This window comes from Rutilus rutilus (assembly GCF_951802725.1).
Source record: "Rutilus rutilus genome assembly, chromosome: 16".
Classification (NCBI taxonomy): Eukaryota; Metazoa; Chordata; class Actinopteri; order Cypriniformes; family Leuciscidae; genus Rutilus; species Rutilus rutilus.
The window spans coordinates 18,670,177-18,686,415 of NC_140224.1; the positions used below are offsets into that span (position 1 = coordinate 18,670,177).

Here is a 16,239-nt window from a genome sequence, read left to right on the forward strand (position 1 = left end):
GTAGCTGAGAAGTTGATAAACTCTTTTGTCTTTTCGCGCATTGACTACTGCAATGGTCTTCTAGCTGGGGTATCTAAATCATCATTGGATAAATTGCAATATCTTCAAAATTCAGCTGCTAGAGTACTGTCTGGGGTCGGGGTCAGGGCCAGGGACCATATAACCCCGGTCTTGGAGTCCCTGCACTGGCTACCTGTTAGGTACCGCATTGATTTTAAAATCCTTATGCTGGCCTATAAATCTCTGCACAATCTGGCACCTCAGTATTTGACTGACTTATTAATCCCTTACACACCACGTCGCAATCTGCGCTCCTCTCAGAGTGGTCTTTTGGTTGTTCCGAAGACACGGCTTCATACGTGGGGTGACCGAGCATTTTCTGTCTATGCTCCTAAGCTCTGGAATTCTCTCCTGGCTGACATCAGGGAAGCAAATACATTAGTGACTTTTAAATCTCTTCTTAAAACATTTTATTTTAGGATTGCTTTTACATGATCTTAATTTTGTGTTTATTTTTTTATTTTATTTTTTATTTACATTGTGTTATTCTTTTGCTGTTATGCTTGTCTGTAAAGCGCTTTGAGAAAGCTACTTTTAAACGCGCTATACAAAATAAATATATTATTAACTTGTTAGAAGTGCTATGGAGAGTTAAATTCTCCTTAAAATCTAAATATTAAAACAAATAATTTGAATTAGATTGTATACTACATTATTGTATACTACATTATAGTATAAAATATAGTTGCGTTACCATTCGCCAAACTTTTATTCTTAATTCATGTACACCATTTACTCAATTCAATTTCGATGGCAATTCACATACAGTTGCATAACAATACAAATATTTGAGTTTACCAAAATATACTACATATAGAACAAAACATTTTCGTCTGTAGCTGTCAATGCAACAAACCATGGTAGACTGTTTAACATCCTTGCCATAAGGATATTTACTGAATCTTTACCTGTTCTGTACCACTAGGAGGCAGCAAAATAGCAGGTCTTTTATAAAGGCCCCTTGGCACAAATTCTTTTGTTGCAGCAAAAAAGGTATGCGTATCAGACCAAAACAAGTGATTTACAATTTATTTATCTGACAGGGAAAAACCATGTCCTGTTATTGGATGTTGTCAAATGTGATGAATTTTTAACATGAGTAAACATCAGGTCTTCTGGGCAAGGCTTTACTGGGGACCATAAATATTGATGGGAGTGTGTGAATTGACTTGACATTTATATCAGTTTAGGTCAACTTGGGTCAGATCTTTTTTGTAAATGTATCTGTTATGACACTATTGGTATAAAATGGACAGAGGACCATACTGGTAAACCTACAGAAAAATAAAACTTTATTCATATTTTCATGATCCTTAGTGGAAAAAAGTTATCAAACATAAAGTACAGTACAAAGGGCTTTGTTTTATGAGCTTGTACAAGGAGATTTCATGCTGTGGGGAACCGGAAATTTACTTAGTTTACTGATTGGACATAATTATTTTTCTTTTTGTGTGTGTGTGTACATTTCCTCTGTGAAGCTACCAAATGTATATTATAGTCTGAACCAGGTCGCCCATGTATCTCAATCAAAACAGACCAGGTGAATAATGGCTGTACTTAATTTGTTCTTTATTTGCCATCGGTAAAGAATGGGTTGGACTTCAGGTAAGTGAGTCAGTGACTTAGCAACAGGACAATTTCATTTTCCAGTAAGTCAGACTTCACTGTTATGATGCTTTGAACTTTGGTCAAAATTTACAATAGTCTATTTCATTATGTTTTTAGCCTTTCATTATGTGACCAATGGTTTCGTCAACAGCGAACAATATTTAGTCTGTTACTACATTAAAAACATTATAATGCCTCTCTGATTCAGCTCTCGTTACCAAAATGTAATATAAAAGTTAGGCTAAATAATAAATATGAAGTTGTCTGTCACAGTTTTTATAGTGATTTAGCTGGACTGATCTGATACTAGCACATTACATCTCAGAAGAGGGACAAAGTTCGTTAGGTGCTCTAGATTAATAAAACACTTAATTACAAACACTTGATTATGGGACTTTAATCTTCTATGACTATGATTCAGTCTGATCTACCATTTGTCACAAACTGTCATATGGCATTTGAGTAGTGATGTTTTTGCAGGAAGTGTTATGTACTTATTTTGTGTGTATGCACTTCATTATTCTGTATCTAATATTGGCACAATATTTTTTCAATAGAAGGTTATACCATTAATATATATTTATAGGTAGATTTCACTGTGCATCAGCCTTTGTTCATTTTCTTATCAAAAGTTTGGTGTCAAAGGTCCCAAAATTAATCGAGTATATAAATCATTAGGTTAAAAAATATCTTACAGACATAAGCCTGATCTAGTAATAAGTTGTTGTAACTTTTAAGTTTTAAGTTCTAAGTTTGCATGTCATCAGTGCAATGATGCAGTTGGTTAAGTAAAGAAAAGTGAAATTAATTATATACTGTAGTTTGTCTACGTTGAGGCATATCTCTTCGGAATTTAGGGACTGTTTCCAAAGAATTCGTATGTGTCAATAATCAAAATGTATTGTTTACGCTTAAGCCCTGTTTACACCTGGTATTAAAAAACGTTTTCATTGATCCGATCACAAGTGGACGACTCTACATACAGGTGTAAAATAGCTCTCTGACCCCTCATAGACAGCAATTTATTTGGCACTTTCAAGGCCCAGAAAGGTAGTAATGGCATCGTTAAAATAGTCCATGTGACAACTGTGGTTCAACCTTAATTTTATGAAGTGACAAGAATACTTTTTGAGCGCAAAAAAACCCAAACAAAAATAACAAGTTAAATCAACCATTTCTTCTTGTCTGTAATTAAATGGCTGGGTCAGAGAGCTCTCGGAATTTATCAAAAAATATCTTAATTTGTGTTCTGAAGATGAATGGTCTTATGGGTTTGGACAGACATGAGGGTGAGTAAATAATGAAAGAATTTTCATTTTTTGGTGAACAAACCCTTTAATAAAAGGTGTTAAACAGGGCTTTATTTAAAAACCATGCAAATGTAATTAAGTATATATTTTAATATTAATATTTATACATCTTCAGTCAACTAACTTTAGTAGGTGTGTTCTATTTAAAGCTGGGCTGCGCAAACCGATCAGTGTATGACATCAAAATCAAAGTACCGCGAGAGGGACTCAAAAGCATAGAGAGCCATCTGCTCTCTTGTCGCTCTCGCGGTACAAGGGTAACTGCTTACCCTTTCAGGAGGCGTGGCTTTGCCCGTCGACGTCAACGACCGTCATTATTCATCTTATCGCTGCCCCTTGATCACGGCGTTTAAACTGGGCTACCCAACACCTTCTAATCACTGAACTGAGGGCAGTACCAGACAACCTGTCACAGGAAGATCTGCTTAATTCTTTACGGTGTCCTATTTCTTATCATACGTAGGCTATTGCACTGCCTGTGGCTGGGACTAAAATCTGAAAATGAATATAAAACTCAAGACACTTCTGATCTCCGGCTTACTGATTGCTCTGTCTACACAAGAAGGTGAGTGTTTTTCTTTCCTATAATAAATTGGAATAGAGAAATTTGAAAGGAATGTCATATTTAGTTTAAAAAAAAAGAATAAAAGTTTCTTTAAGCTAATGTAGAATTTTTTTTATGGACATCTATATTTTTGGATTGTTAAATCGTGATTACAAATTGGTTTACACATGTTTTAAAAGATGATTATTGTTGTAAATGTTGTCCTGTTGTTAATGATTTATGAATCGGACGTAAATTTTACCTTGACTTCTTGGCTTAAGTTTATTACTTAATAATTCACTATTGTATGTGTGTTAACATGGAAGATTTGTCATTTCAGTGCAAGGATTTTGATCTTAGATTTAAGGTTAAATATTAATCTAAGTGGAATTATTAATAACCGGACAACTTTGAGAAAAATAATTCACAGTTGTGGATTGTTTGAAAGTTTTTGTTTAAAGGTGATCTACAAATATAGTAATAGAATTACAGTTTAAACTTTTGTCATTGCAAGTAATTAATAATCCTAAATCAACACTGGGATTTTCTGTTATTTATCTGCAGATAGGCTGGGCAGTTGGGTAAACCATTTATTAGAGTTTTCGATCAGTGTGTTTTAAAATGTAATTCTTTACTTTTCTAACCTTACTAAACTAAGTTATCAGTGAGGGGTAGGGTGTTGATGTGGTATGTAAAGTTTTTTTTTTGTTGTTGGGGGTCTTGTCACACCATATCTAGTCATTTCAGTAGATAATCTTTGAAAAGCCAATAAGAAAATGGTCAGGACTTTGAAAGCAATAAAATGTCAGCAGTTACTCAGACCTCATAAGGAATTAAGATAACAAAGTTCACATTGCCATTTACCATCAAGGAAGTGCCAGCTCAAGGTTAACCTTGAGCTCCAAATTAGTTGAATGTCTTTTGCCCAAATAAAACAATCAAAAAGAATCCAAACTACACATTCACTACAAGCATAATATATATAATAATGTTTTTCCACCCTTATAAATGTTTACAATACAATAAATAAAACAGCATATATATCTGAGGTAGGCATATATATCTAACTAGTCAGATTATCAATTTGACTTCTTCAATAACCATTATATATTTGTTTCTTTTGGGGGTTTTGTATCCAAGGAAATCTATTTTCTAGATTCTACAGCAAAGATGGATTTCACCTAAAATACAAATAATGAAAAAGACTAGTCTTTATGGATAAACAGAAAGGGCTGTGCTGAAGACTCATTAACAGCAGCCTGCTTATCCCCCCTCACACCAAATGATATGGATGGATAAAATAATATGCTTTTTTCCCTATTAATAGATACAAAATTAAAATGTAATCATATTTACACATTTAAGGGAAGCTCATGATCATGGTTCATGGTATTCCCTCTTGAGACACTGTTGTAACTTGTGTTGACTGTTAAGATTCCAGCACTGGTCTGTAATGTCTGTCAAATACACATAATATCATTAAAAATATACTGTATATACACAGTACTGTGCAAAAGTCTTAGGCATGTTAATACCAAGTTAGGCAGTTTACATTTTGCCATTAATTGTAATAATCCAGTGAGATTTCTGTATGCACAAGGAATCTGACAACAGCCAGGATGATCTGATCTCACCATCATCGAGTCCGTCTGTGATTACATGAAGAAACCGAAAAAACAGAGACAAACTAAATCCAGAAAAACTGCGGGAACGTCTCCAAGATGCTTGAAGAAACCTTTAACATGCCTAAGACTTTTGCACAGTACTGTATATATTTTTTTATTTTATTTGTATTTTTTTAATGGAAAACATGTGATAGTTTCATCAGGCAGAATGGACTATGGAAAACAAAGAAGTGTTTGATATTTTGTGTGTGTGGATTTGGCAGTGGGAGTTTTCCCAGCTGTGACTGAAGAGTAGAGAGAAGAAGAGCATTATGCTAATGTTTTTCACTGTGTTTCCTGGTTTAAGTATGTAATGTTCTTCTTCCAGTGTCTTGTTCTACAGTACATATACTTTTTGACTATATACACGTTTTCTTTCTTTTTTTGACAGTAGTTCTGGTATATTGTTTTGTCTTTGCACATGCATGGTCTTTCTGCTGCCTCCCATAATATTCAATCTTCCACCAGTCGCATCTGCCACTACAAATGCTCCTACCAGCACAAATGCTCCTACCAGCACAGCTCTTACCAGCACAAATGCTCCTACCAGCACAGCTCTTACCAGCACAAATGCTCCTTCCAGCACAGCTCTTACCAGCACAAATGCTCCTTCCAGCACAGCTCTTACCAGCACAAATGCTCCTACCAGCACAACTGCTGCAATCCCAACCACCACATCAGCAGGTACGCTCATATCCATAATCAGAAACCCTACCAGCAGGGCTACATAGTAACTTTTAATCCCCATAGTTCCCCTTTTAGGATATAGTTCACACAAAAATGAAAGTAGGCCTACTGTCTTTCTGTACTATTGTGTTGATGGTTGATATTTTTGAATATTTCTTAATATTCACCATCGTTCATGGCAACGGCATATATCTCTTTTGCTATACTTACAAACGCAACTGGTGCCATCTTGCGTCTCAGTTACCAATACGGGTTATGTGGAACAAAATTCCGTATTCTGTAAAACAAGTTGCATCGCTTTCAGTCCAAGTCTTCTGTATATCCTTTGTTACATCTTGAGCTGTTTTATTCAAGATGCCTTCAGAGAATCCACTAAAGATGAGCATAACCGATGTCCATCGCATACAGATTGATATCTAAAAGTTTTTTTTCTTTTTTTTCTTACTAACATTTGGATATTGAAATTAAATAAAACAATAACTAGCTACAGATTACCTTAAAAGTCCATAGATATCCCCATCAGTTCATACTGCCATTGATACTTTCTGCGACAAGCGGATGCGATGAGAACTGTCCTTTTTTTCATGTGACTTTCAGCATGAAGCCTAGTGAAAATGACTTTGGAGGACTTCAGTATTAACATAACTGTAATATTGTTGTAGTGTTTCTTCTTGTTCTAGGCCAGTTGTTTTGTACATTATAATTGACTATTTGTTTGAGCGAAAGCTGCAAAATAAAATACAGGTATATGATTATTTCAACTCAAATCAATATTTATTTTCTATGTATTTATTGATGAGTAGCTGTATATTATGTGGGATATTGTACCTACAGTCATCTGGTCATTATCACTAAACATACTTCATCAGGGTGATATAAGACTGATCACCCTGTTGGAGTTTAATGTGGTCTTTCAGCAACCTCCCCTAACATAAAACCTTTCCCTACAGCTCCTGCGGAGACGAGTATTGGTACTTTTACCACAGGCACAACATCCAATTCTACAGATGATACTCCTGCCATCACAACTGCTACCCCCACAACTACTATGTCTACAACACAAGGTACTCACACCTCCATAGTCCAAAATCCCACTAGCAGGCCCAAAGGCTACATAGCAACTTTTAATCATAAGAAGTGATCCCTTTAAGTTTCAAAAAGGACAAAAATCCTAGAAGTGTCATAGAGGGATCCATATGACTTTCTTTCAAAGTTGCACATCCGCTTATTATAAGCAAATTTGGCTTTGTGTTTTCTAGTTGCTCATATATTTGGACAGTCACAGATTGTGTTTCATTGGGCTTATTTCTAGAATACAAAATATCTGAACGCTTTATCATTATTTAGTGTGTGATTATGTTTCTCTGTCTAGTAATGCCACTGCTAGTGTAAGTACTTTTCAACTGAAATGGTGCTGTTATTCGTGCTAAAGATGCATGCATTTAAAGACTGTTACTGAACCCACAAACTGACTGTAACTTTTTTTCACATCTAAAGTAATTTGATTCAGCATCGAATGCCATTGCAAGCTGCAACAGTAAGACATTTCTTAAAGTGCCCCTATTATGCTATTTTAAAGTTTCCTAATGTTGTTTTGGAGACTCCTACGACAGGTTTACATGCATCAAAGGTCAAAAAAAGGTTTCATTTTCTCATAATATACATTGCACATCATCACATTTTCAATGATTCTCAAACGACTTGTGAGATGAATCAAACTCTCTAAATCCCTCCTTTCCGCGAGCTACTCTGCTCTGATTTGCCAGACAGCTCAGTCTGTTGTGATTGGTTTACTGCATACAGCGTGTAAAAAAAAAAAAAGCCCATTGCCATAACAACGTCTGCTGTCCTGAGGCTTCCTACACCGTAAACTAAAGACAGTAACAAACAATGACGTTGATTTTACCATATCAATCCGAGCGCGAGTCCGATGATAAAACACTGGAAGAACTAGTTATTCAACCCGAACCTCCATCACTAGGATGACTCGAGCACATGATGCTGGACTCGAGCAATCCTGATGGACCTGCAGCAACGCCATGGCGTGCACGGCAGAGGCGGCTTCCCCATAGGCCTTGTAAGCCTGGCCGGTTAGATCCGACGAGTACTTACAGGCCCGGGAAGGGAGACACGGTTCTCCACGCCAAGTGGAGTTAGGGCACAACTGCATAGCAACGGCCCACTCCACTGGCGGGATACGCGTGTATCCCTTAGCCGCCCTGCCATCAAGGGTGGTGAGGGAGGAGGAGCCGCCGGAACGGTTTCTGGCAGTAAAAGGTGCCGTCTACGTCCCCAAGAGCTCCTCGTACACTTCCAGGAAGAAAGGCACTGGGGTGGGTTGCTGAGAACCAGCGCGTGCCACACCGAGATACCAATCATCGAGGGCTCGGGACATGGTGGAGGGTTCCACACGAGCCCGATCCTGTTGGAGGCCCGGGAAAGCATGGCCAGTCAAAACAAAAACAAAAAGAAAAGAATGAGAGAGAAAAAAGACCGCTCGCGCTGCTGTGCTGTATCACCCGCACCAGTGTGGAGAGGATGTAGTCTGATCATTGGAACGTGGATATGTTTGGACGAGCTTTGCAATTCGGCATTCTAGTAAAGTCACGTCTCTTTTATTATTATAGCACTTTATACAATAAATTGCTTAAAATCAAGCAGCTTTACCATTAAACATGAAAAACAGTGTCAGCGTCTCATTTCATCAGAAGTACAACTTCATTTTTTACTATAAAGCAGCTCTCTAGTGTGTTCATGTTTTCACTCACGGACGTCTGACCTCGAAGTACTCTACAGGAGAAATGAACCAGAAAAGATTTCCATGTGAAAGAAGGTGGAAAGTTCCGAAAAGTTCAATTTGGCAAGCTGTTTCAAACTCCCAAAACAAACTCCAAATGAGGTTCGTTTTGGCCTCATTTTGCTCGAAATGACGTCACATCAGTTCGTTCTTCAATTTCGCTAGAAGTATATCGGGACCTTAAGTCAGAGTTAAACCCAAGAGCTATCAGACCAATCTGTGAACCAGGGCTGGACTGGGGCTAAAATTCGGCCCTGGACAAATTCAGCCCATCCAGCCCATGGGTTCCCCCATGAATGTTTTGCTGGAGTTAAGGCCTTAAATAAATTAACAAATAAAATAGGACAGAAACAAAAAATAATAGATATTAGGCTTTTGAAAATATTGCAAATGCAGTTATTAAAATATTGAATTTCTTTGTCACATTTGACAGTAAAATTCATTTTGAGCTAGAGTGCAGTAACGTAAATTTACTGCTATTAACAACAATAACATTTCTACAAGTTAACTCTTAGTGTATGTAAGACACTGATATTGAATTTTCATCAGGCACTTTTTGAATTAACATTTTACCTAAATTAAAATTCATTATAATTAAACCTAAGTAATTAAAAAATGGGATACTGGCTTATGAAAAGTGGTCTTCATGTATTTCACAACACTTCAGCTTGTGATTCTTATTAAGTGGGGGTCATTTTTTAGGATTCTTTACCTAACCTAAGTCTCTGAGACCATGACAACTTGCACTTCTGGAGACTCCAGGTAGGTTGCAGTTCTGGAAAATGGTGGCGCTGGAGACTTAAGGGTTCCTGATGGTTTCACACTTAATTCTTCACCTTAATTCTTAATTATTTTGCAGTTAACATGTGTCTTTTCTTCTCCTCCTGTTTTTGTCTGACCCTGCTGACCCAATGAGTATTTCACTTTCCAATGGTCATGCCTTAACTGCAATTTCTAGTATTGCATTAGTATTGCATCCTTCTCATGGGGTTTTAATAATTTTTGACTTTTCAGCCCGAGTTAAATCTTTTTTTTGGCTTATTTCATCTGTAAAAGAAAAGGTGCCTAATAATTATACACACCTGAATATAAGGCGTTTTTCATTTCCAGCTTTCATGACCAATTATATATCACTTATAAATGATTAAACACAAAATGAATAGTAGTTATTACGATTAATGTGGTTTGGAATTGGTAAAATGTGCCTGGAAAAAAGATATGATCAGAAAATCAACGTGCCTAATAATTCTGCACGCACTGTATATTCCATATATTTAATATATAATATATATATATATATGCAAAAAAAAAACATATTTGTACAGTGATATAGTAACTGCAATGTAAATTATTATAAGGGTGGTTCTGGATTGACAAGCTTAATTATGTGTATGGCACAAAGTCTTCCAATTTACCTTGTCATTTTGGTGGCTGTTTTCAGCTAGCTTCAGCACAGAACCTTAATGTTTCTATATCATACCAGTGTTTAACACGGAATTATGTGTCTAATTCAAATGGATCAAGGGGATGTAGAGCAGTTTGTCAGCGCTCTGCTTTCAAACTGCTATATGCCTGCTGTGAACTACTCAATCATTTGTTAACTGGATCAACTGATTCATTTAAGACATTGCTACACAATGAACTTGCCAAGGTGACACTATAGGGCAGATGCCTAGATTTTCAGTGAATAATAACCTAAATTTCTGGTCTGTTCATTTAGCTTTGTAAAACTTGGAATATACCACATGGACTACTTTTATGATACTGGTGCTTTGAGCCTCTTTTAAAGCTTGAAAACGTCAGTCCCGTTTGTTGTAATTTCATGGAAAAGAGCAATCAGTGTAATACTTCAGAATTTCTCCTTTTATGTTACGTAAAAACAAGGGTTCTACGAGCTAGGGTGACATGAGGGTGATGCTGAAGATACAACCAAGTCTCCTGGTCTGCAGTCATCAGGTCTAACTAAGGCAGTGTACATTGTAGTTTATGTAATGAGAAGTGTCATTTTAGAATATAACTATATAATTTCCAGAAAATAATTTACTATAATCTTTAAACTTCTGATGGAGAAGATCATTTACTAGTTCCTGCAGGTTAAAAATGGCATTATGTTTTTTTGTTTGTTTGTTTGTTTGTTTAAGATGCCTGTGCATCAAGTCCTTGTGTTGGATACAGTGTCTGTGAAAAACGGTTTAATGACTCGTTTGCTTGCATCTGCCGGCCTGGACTGGTTTATCTGACAACAGGGTGTAGTCAAGGTATGCTCAGTTTTGAATCATCAAAAAATGCAGATGTGTAACACATAAATATGCATAAAACAGCCACCGATCAGCCTGTTGTTTAGAAATTAAGCTTAATTATGAATCAAACTGCCATCATCTGCTTTCCTGTGATCTGAGAATATAACAATACAAGCACAACAACATCAGGCACGACTGAGTATTATACCTTGCTTTTTTACCAATTTATCAATTAATATATTCACTTATGCTATACTCTTTTTTTTTTTAACAATTGCAGCTAAGGTGTTCCCTGGTCGTTTATCTTTGAACAAGACATTTGAACCAGACATGAATGACAAAACATCTAAACTGTTTCGAGGGCAAGCAGATCAAATTGAGAAAGCGGTAAGAGACTGAATTTCCTTTTGATTTGAGGAGAGATTCAGTCCTAACCAACACTGTATGGCAGCATCATGTCAGCTTAAAGATTTTCCATTCTTCCTATTGTTTAAAGGATGAGTGATACAAATAAATGGTTGTAAATAAGTAACAGCTAATTTTAACCCAAAATACAGCTCAGAAACATTCTGAAAAATGGAAACGGCTACATTGATTCCACCGTTTTGAGTCTAAGGTGAGTACCAGTTGTTATAATAGCCTTTATTTTAAACATTTTTATAATTGTTATTTAACTGAGGCTGAGCTTTTAGTTTTTTAATCATTGTTCAAAGTAGAGGGTTTTAATTTGACCCCTAGATAAAATCTAAAACTTTTAACAGCATTTTGCTTCCCACACAGGAAACATTTCATATAAAATAAGTTTTGTTGCATGTGTGTTTTTAAATCATAATTTCATTGTACCCATTCTTTCAGTCCTGGCAGTATAATTGCAGTTGTGCAGAATTTCTATGACTTGTCATCCAATGCCACATCTGACGACGTTGAAAAACTGATTGAGACAGAAATGAAAAGCGAAATAAACGAATCTGTTGGATTCAATCGTATGTTTCTACGGCTTCTTTTAACTGGTTTACCTTCAAGAATATTGAAACGTTTAACCATTTAAAAAATTAGGAATGAAGCATACATTAGTCAATTTCTATAACTCATTTGCTCAAATCACAGGGGACAGTCTGTGTAAGCTTGCCATTTGTGACGGCTCCACCACAATCTGTACTGAAGAAGGGCTTGGTACTGCAACATGTACTTGCAAAGAAGAGTACATCAGCTCACAATTCACACCCTATTCCTGCGTATGTAAGTATTTTTGTTTCACTGTTATTTGCACAACTTTGAAACATTCAGACTGGTTCTGATAATTTTACTATTGTGCTCCCATCTTTTTACAGCTTGTCCGAATGGGGAAAAAGCAGTGAAAAACAAATGTGAAAAGTATGCACTTGCATCATTTCATTAGAGATTTTCATGATTCTATATGTAAATTTCATTATTATTTCATAAATAATTGTATTAAAGTTTTTCCAGGGTCCACTAAGGACCTCTATAATATAACATACTCATTAGGCTCACCCATGAAAATGTTCAAGCCCTTTGAATTTAAGTGATGGATCTGTAACTGGTTTTATTCAAATCAAATATTATTAATTATGATTGAATCAACCTGAATACATGAGATTACACTGATAAAGGTCATTTTTAAGATCAAACAGAAATAGCTCCGTAAAGAAACAGCTGCTTGTATTTAAATTTTACAGTGCCAAAACATAAATGTAATGTAATATATGTCATTATGGGTGTTGTGGTTGCACAGTATCACTGAAAGCTGTTTTGCTTATTTTAGGTGCTCATTTGGCTTTTCTGGATTTAATTGCAATGATCGTAAGTAATCATAATCGCCATCATCAGAATCAAGCTGCATCTTCTCTGGTACGCTCAGTTATTTTGAGGAACATTTATGCATCTCTGTGCAATGAAAATTCTCGTTACAGCATATCTTTTGGTTGTGGTCGTGGTGTCCACTGTATTGGGTGCATTGCTGATCATCTTTATTGTGACCCTGATAGTTGTAAGCTGCAGGTGAGTGTAAAGGACACATTTTCTGGGTCTGTTTACGCGAACTTTCTATAGGTGCAACACGTTCATTTTTGTCTGTGTTTCGTGTTCGTGTTCATTTGTCCTTGTTCATTTGTCTGTCAACACGTTCATTTACGATTGTAGGGATCAAAAGGAAAGCTCTTCACCCAGGGTAGACTTTAGCTCAAACTATGGCAATACGGAATTACACAAACCTACAGCAGTTCCCAGGATCCCTCGGGCCAACCCTGATGCCAGCTGGAAGTCTAACAATCTGGAGATGACCAATAGTGGGAGCAATCAGGCACTGGTGGCCAGAGATCGCCCAGAGAGCAAAGAGGTAAGAACGTTTCTAACAGTTTGATCTAAGTGATAAAATCTCCTTTATTATTAATAATAATCTGCAAGTGTTTATAATCATTATTTGTGTTTTTATAGCACTTCTCTGATTACGAGGAGGACGTGAGCTATAGGGGACAAGTGCCCTCAGAGTACTCCGGTCACGGTGGGAGAGGAGTGGAAAATGGTGTCCAAAACCCATACTTTCGGCAAGATGATGACAGAACACGCAGATATTAACATCTCTTGATCAGGACAAATCTCTGCAATTGGAGGATTTTCCTTCATCTTCATATGGACTGAATTCTTTTTTTTTCTTTTTTCTTTTTTTCTGTGTTGACTAAAATTCAAAGGTTAATGAAATGAAATACAAATACTACAAACAGTTTTTGAATTTTTATATACCCCTTTCTTTAACCACAGGAACATAATTCAGATATCCTTTGTATTTACATTCCATGCTTTTAGCAGCTAATGAAATTCAGCCCATGGGCTTCACTTGATCTAAGCTTTTGCTTTAAAAGTTTTTTTTCTGTGTTGCAGGGACCTTAGCTTTTACAGCAGCTCCTATTCTACATTTCATTTTCTTAATTACCATCTCACAAAAATTGTTGTTGTTGGTTCCAACAAAACATTCTTTCAAAATATATCCATGCTTTTAAATCAGATATGTTCATGTTTGTCTTTGACATTTTGTGGTTTTATTTGGTTTTAGTGCTGTTAATGCTTGGGCTGGAACTCAGGTATACAAAATTAATCTAAACAAATCGAGATATTCAAGCAGTAATACACCCAATTTATTCAGAAAGAGAAATTATGATTAACTGTTCTAACTGTAACTATAAGATTTGATGTATTATGCCATGAATATGCCAATGTATTTTATTATTATTTAAAATATATATATATATATTTGTTGGTGGCCTAATGGTAAGAGAATCTGGTAACCTGAAGGTTGCGGGTTCGATTCTCAGTACCGGCAGGAAATGACTGAGGTGCCCTTGAGCAAGGCACCTAACTCCCAATCACACCCTGGGTGCCACAGCAAAAATGGATGCCCACTGCTCCGGGTGTTTTTGTCCACGGTTTGCAGTGTGTGTGTGTGTTCACTACTCACTGCTCCTAATATGTGTGCACTAACTTGGATGGGTTAAATGCAGAGGACAAATTTCCAGTATGGGTTACTATACTTGGCCTTCACATGTCACTTTCACTTTAAAAAAAATAATATATATAATAAAAGGTATAATTTTTTATATTTATAACATTAATAAAGCATTTGATTTAAAAAATATTAATTTTCAAAGGTATTTGTGTCTTCTTTTTCCATCCATTTTTTTCTCTATGACATTAAAGTCCTATAATGCCCTTTTCACAAGTCTCTGTTGTCCCCAGAGTGTGTGTCAAGTTTTGTGTGTTTTCTGATTGACCACAGCTCTGCCCAAACTTGAAAACTGCTTTATCTCTGATAACTCAAATCTGTTCACTTTATGATTTTTTATTTTCTTAAAGATGGTTTGATAGATTTGGGATGAAACAGAATAGGTTGATAACCTTTAAGACACACAAACAAAACATGAATTAGTTACAAAATAAATCTCAATAACACTTTCTCAAAGTAATAATACAAAAATGGTACTGAATCCTCAAACCAAACAAAGTAATTTAGATTAACCTAGGATAGTTAATAATTAAAATACCAATCCCATAATTAAACTTATATAATAATATAATATAATAATTAAACAATACACATGATCCCATAATTAAACTTATATAATAATTAAACAATACACATGCTTAGAGTAACGTTACTTCTGTCAAGTTCTACGTTCACATAATACAGTCTGCACTATTTAATTTAAATTGCACGTTACAACCAAGTCATATACTCACAATTCACAAAAAGTCATATACTGTAGAAGCATGAACTCAACACATTCAATCCTACCAGTTACGTCTTTGGATGATCAGGAGCTGTGGTCACAGTATCTTTCTTCAGGAACAGGTGAGAGAGCCAACAGAGCTCTTACCAAACATTTCAAATGCCATGCACTCCCTGTGGGTGCGCAGGTAAATATGGTCCCAAGAGCACTTCCTAGAAGTTGGTTCCACCAACTCTGGTTGCATGGTTGCCCCCTGCAGTTTGGGAGTGCTCAGTACAACTTGTAACCATGAATTGACCGGAGGAGTGAATTGACGTAACCATGAATTGACACAACAGTGTGTATGTGAAGTTTTAGCTCAAAATACCCCACAGATATTTTTATAGCATGTTAAAATTGTCACTTTTTGAGGGTGAACACAGAAGGCGGAGCTTCAAGTGTTAGCAGCTCCGATTACCTCACACAGACACTGAAAATTTCAAAAACGTTTAGCCTTTTTATGTTCAAACCAGAGTCTGACAGTGATGGAGAGACTCAAGAAGAAGTGACAACATGTAGAGTGCAACAAGACATTTCTGAATGCTTAGTTGATGAATTTATGTAGCTGATATGGAGTCAACTATCTTCTATTGATTAGCATACTGTCATGACAATCTATAAATTGCGTTCCCGGGGGCGAGGTTTATGTAAATTTTAGGGATAGTGATGTCACTAACCTGTGAAGAAGTGCATTGTAGTCCCTATCAGCCATTTGTTGTAGTCCCTAAAAAGCGATTTCTGTGAAAGAAAATATCTCCCTTTGCTTTGAACTTTGAGTGTCGTAACTTTGCAGATGTTGTTTATGCTCAAACAGCAACATTACACACTAACTAAAGTTAAAAAAGTGAAATCATAATCGTCCACCCTTTTAACAGCTCTTCAAATATTAGATTTACAGGGAAACAAAAATAATAATGAGATATTCCTATGAAACTTTGCTCTATTTCTACAAAGCACATTAATATGTGAATTAGACATAGGAACTAGAAATACAAGGATCACTAAAAGCTTCCACAACTTTTGCTTGTTTCTAGCATTCCTATTAAAAA

At 36.1% G+C, this 16,239-nt stretch overlaps 1 protein-coding gene across 2 annotated transcripts; it reads left to right on the forward strand.

The window, feature by feature from the left end:
• The first annotated feature begins 3,320 nt into the window (after positions 1 to 3,320).
• muc13b (mucin 13b, cell surface associated) lies at positions 3,321 to 14,014 on the forward strand. 2 transcript variants are annotated; one of them, XM_084435013.1, is made up of 13 exons: positions 3,321 to 3,543; positions 5,655 to 5,870; positions 6,824 to 6,937; positions 10,812 to 10,928; positions 11,191 to 11,297; positions 11,468 to 11,526; positions 11,766 to 11,893; positions 12,018 to 12,149; positions 12,242 to 12,284; positions 12,694 to 12,731; positions 12,842 to 12,929; positions 13,071 to 13,266; positions 13,365 to 14,014. In XM_084435013.1, exons 1-13 carry the CDS (start codon positions 3,480 to 3,482, stop codon positions 13,503 to 13,505), a joined length of 1,443 nt encoding a protein of 480 aa, XP_084291139.1. In that variant the 5' UTR covers positions 3,321 to 3,479; the 3' UTR covers positions 13,506 to 14,014. The 2 variants fall into 2 exon arrangements, with proteins under 2 accessions (XP_084291139.1, XP_084291140.1); XM_084435014.1 differs by lacking the exon at positions 10,812 to 10,928 and having other exon boundaries at positions 3,347 to 3,543; positions 13,365 to 13,930.
• Positions 14,015 to 16,239: the final 2,225 nt, after the last annotated feature.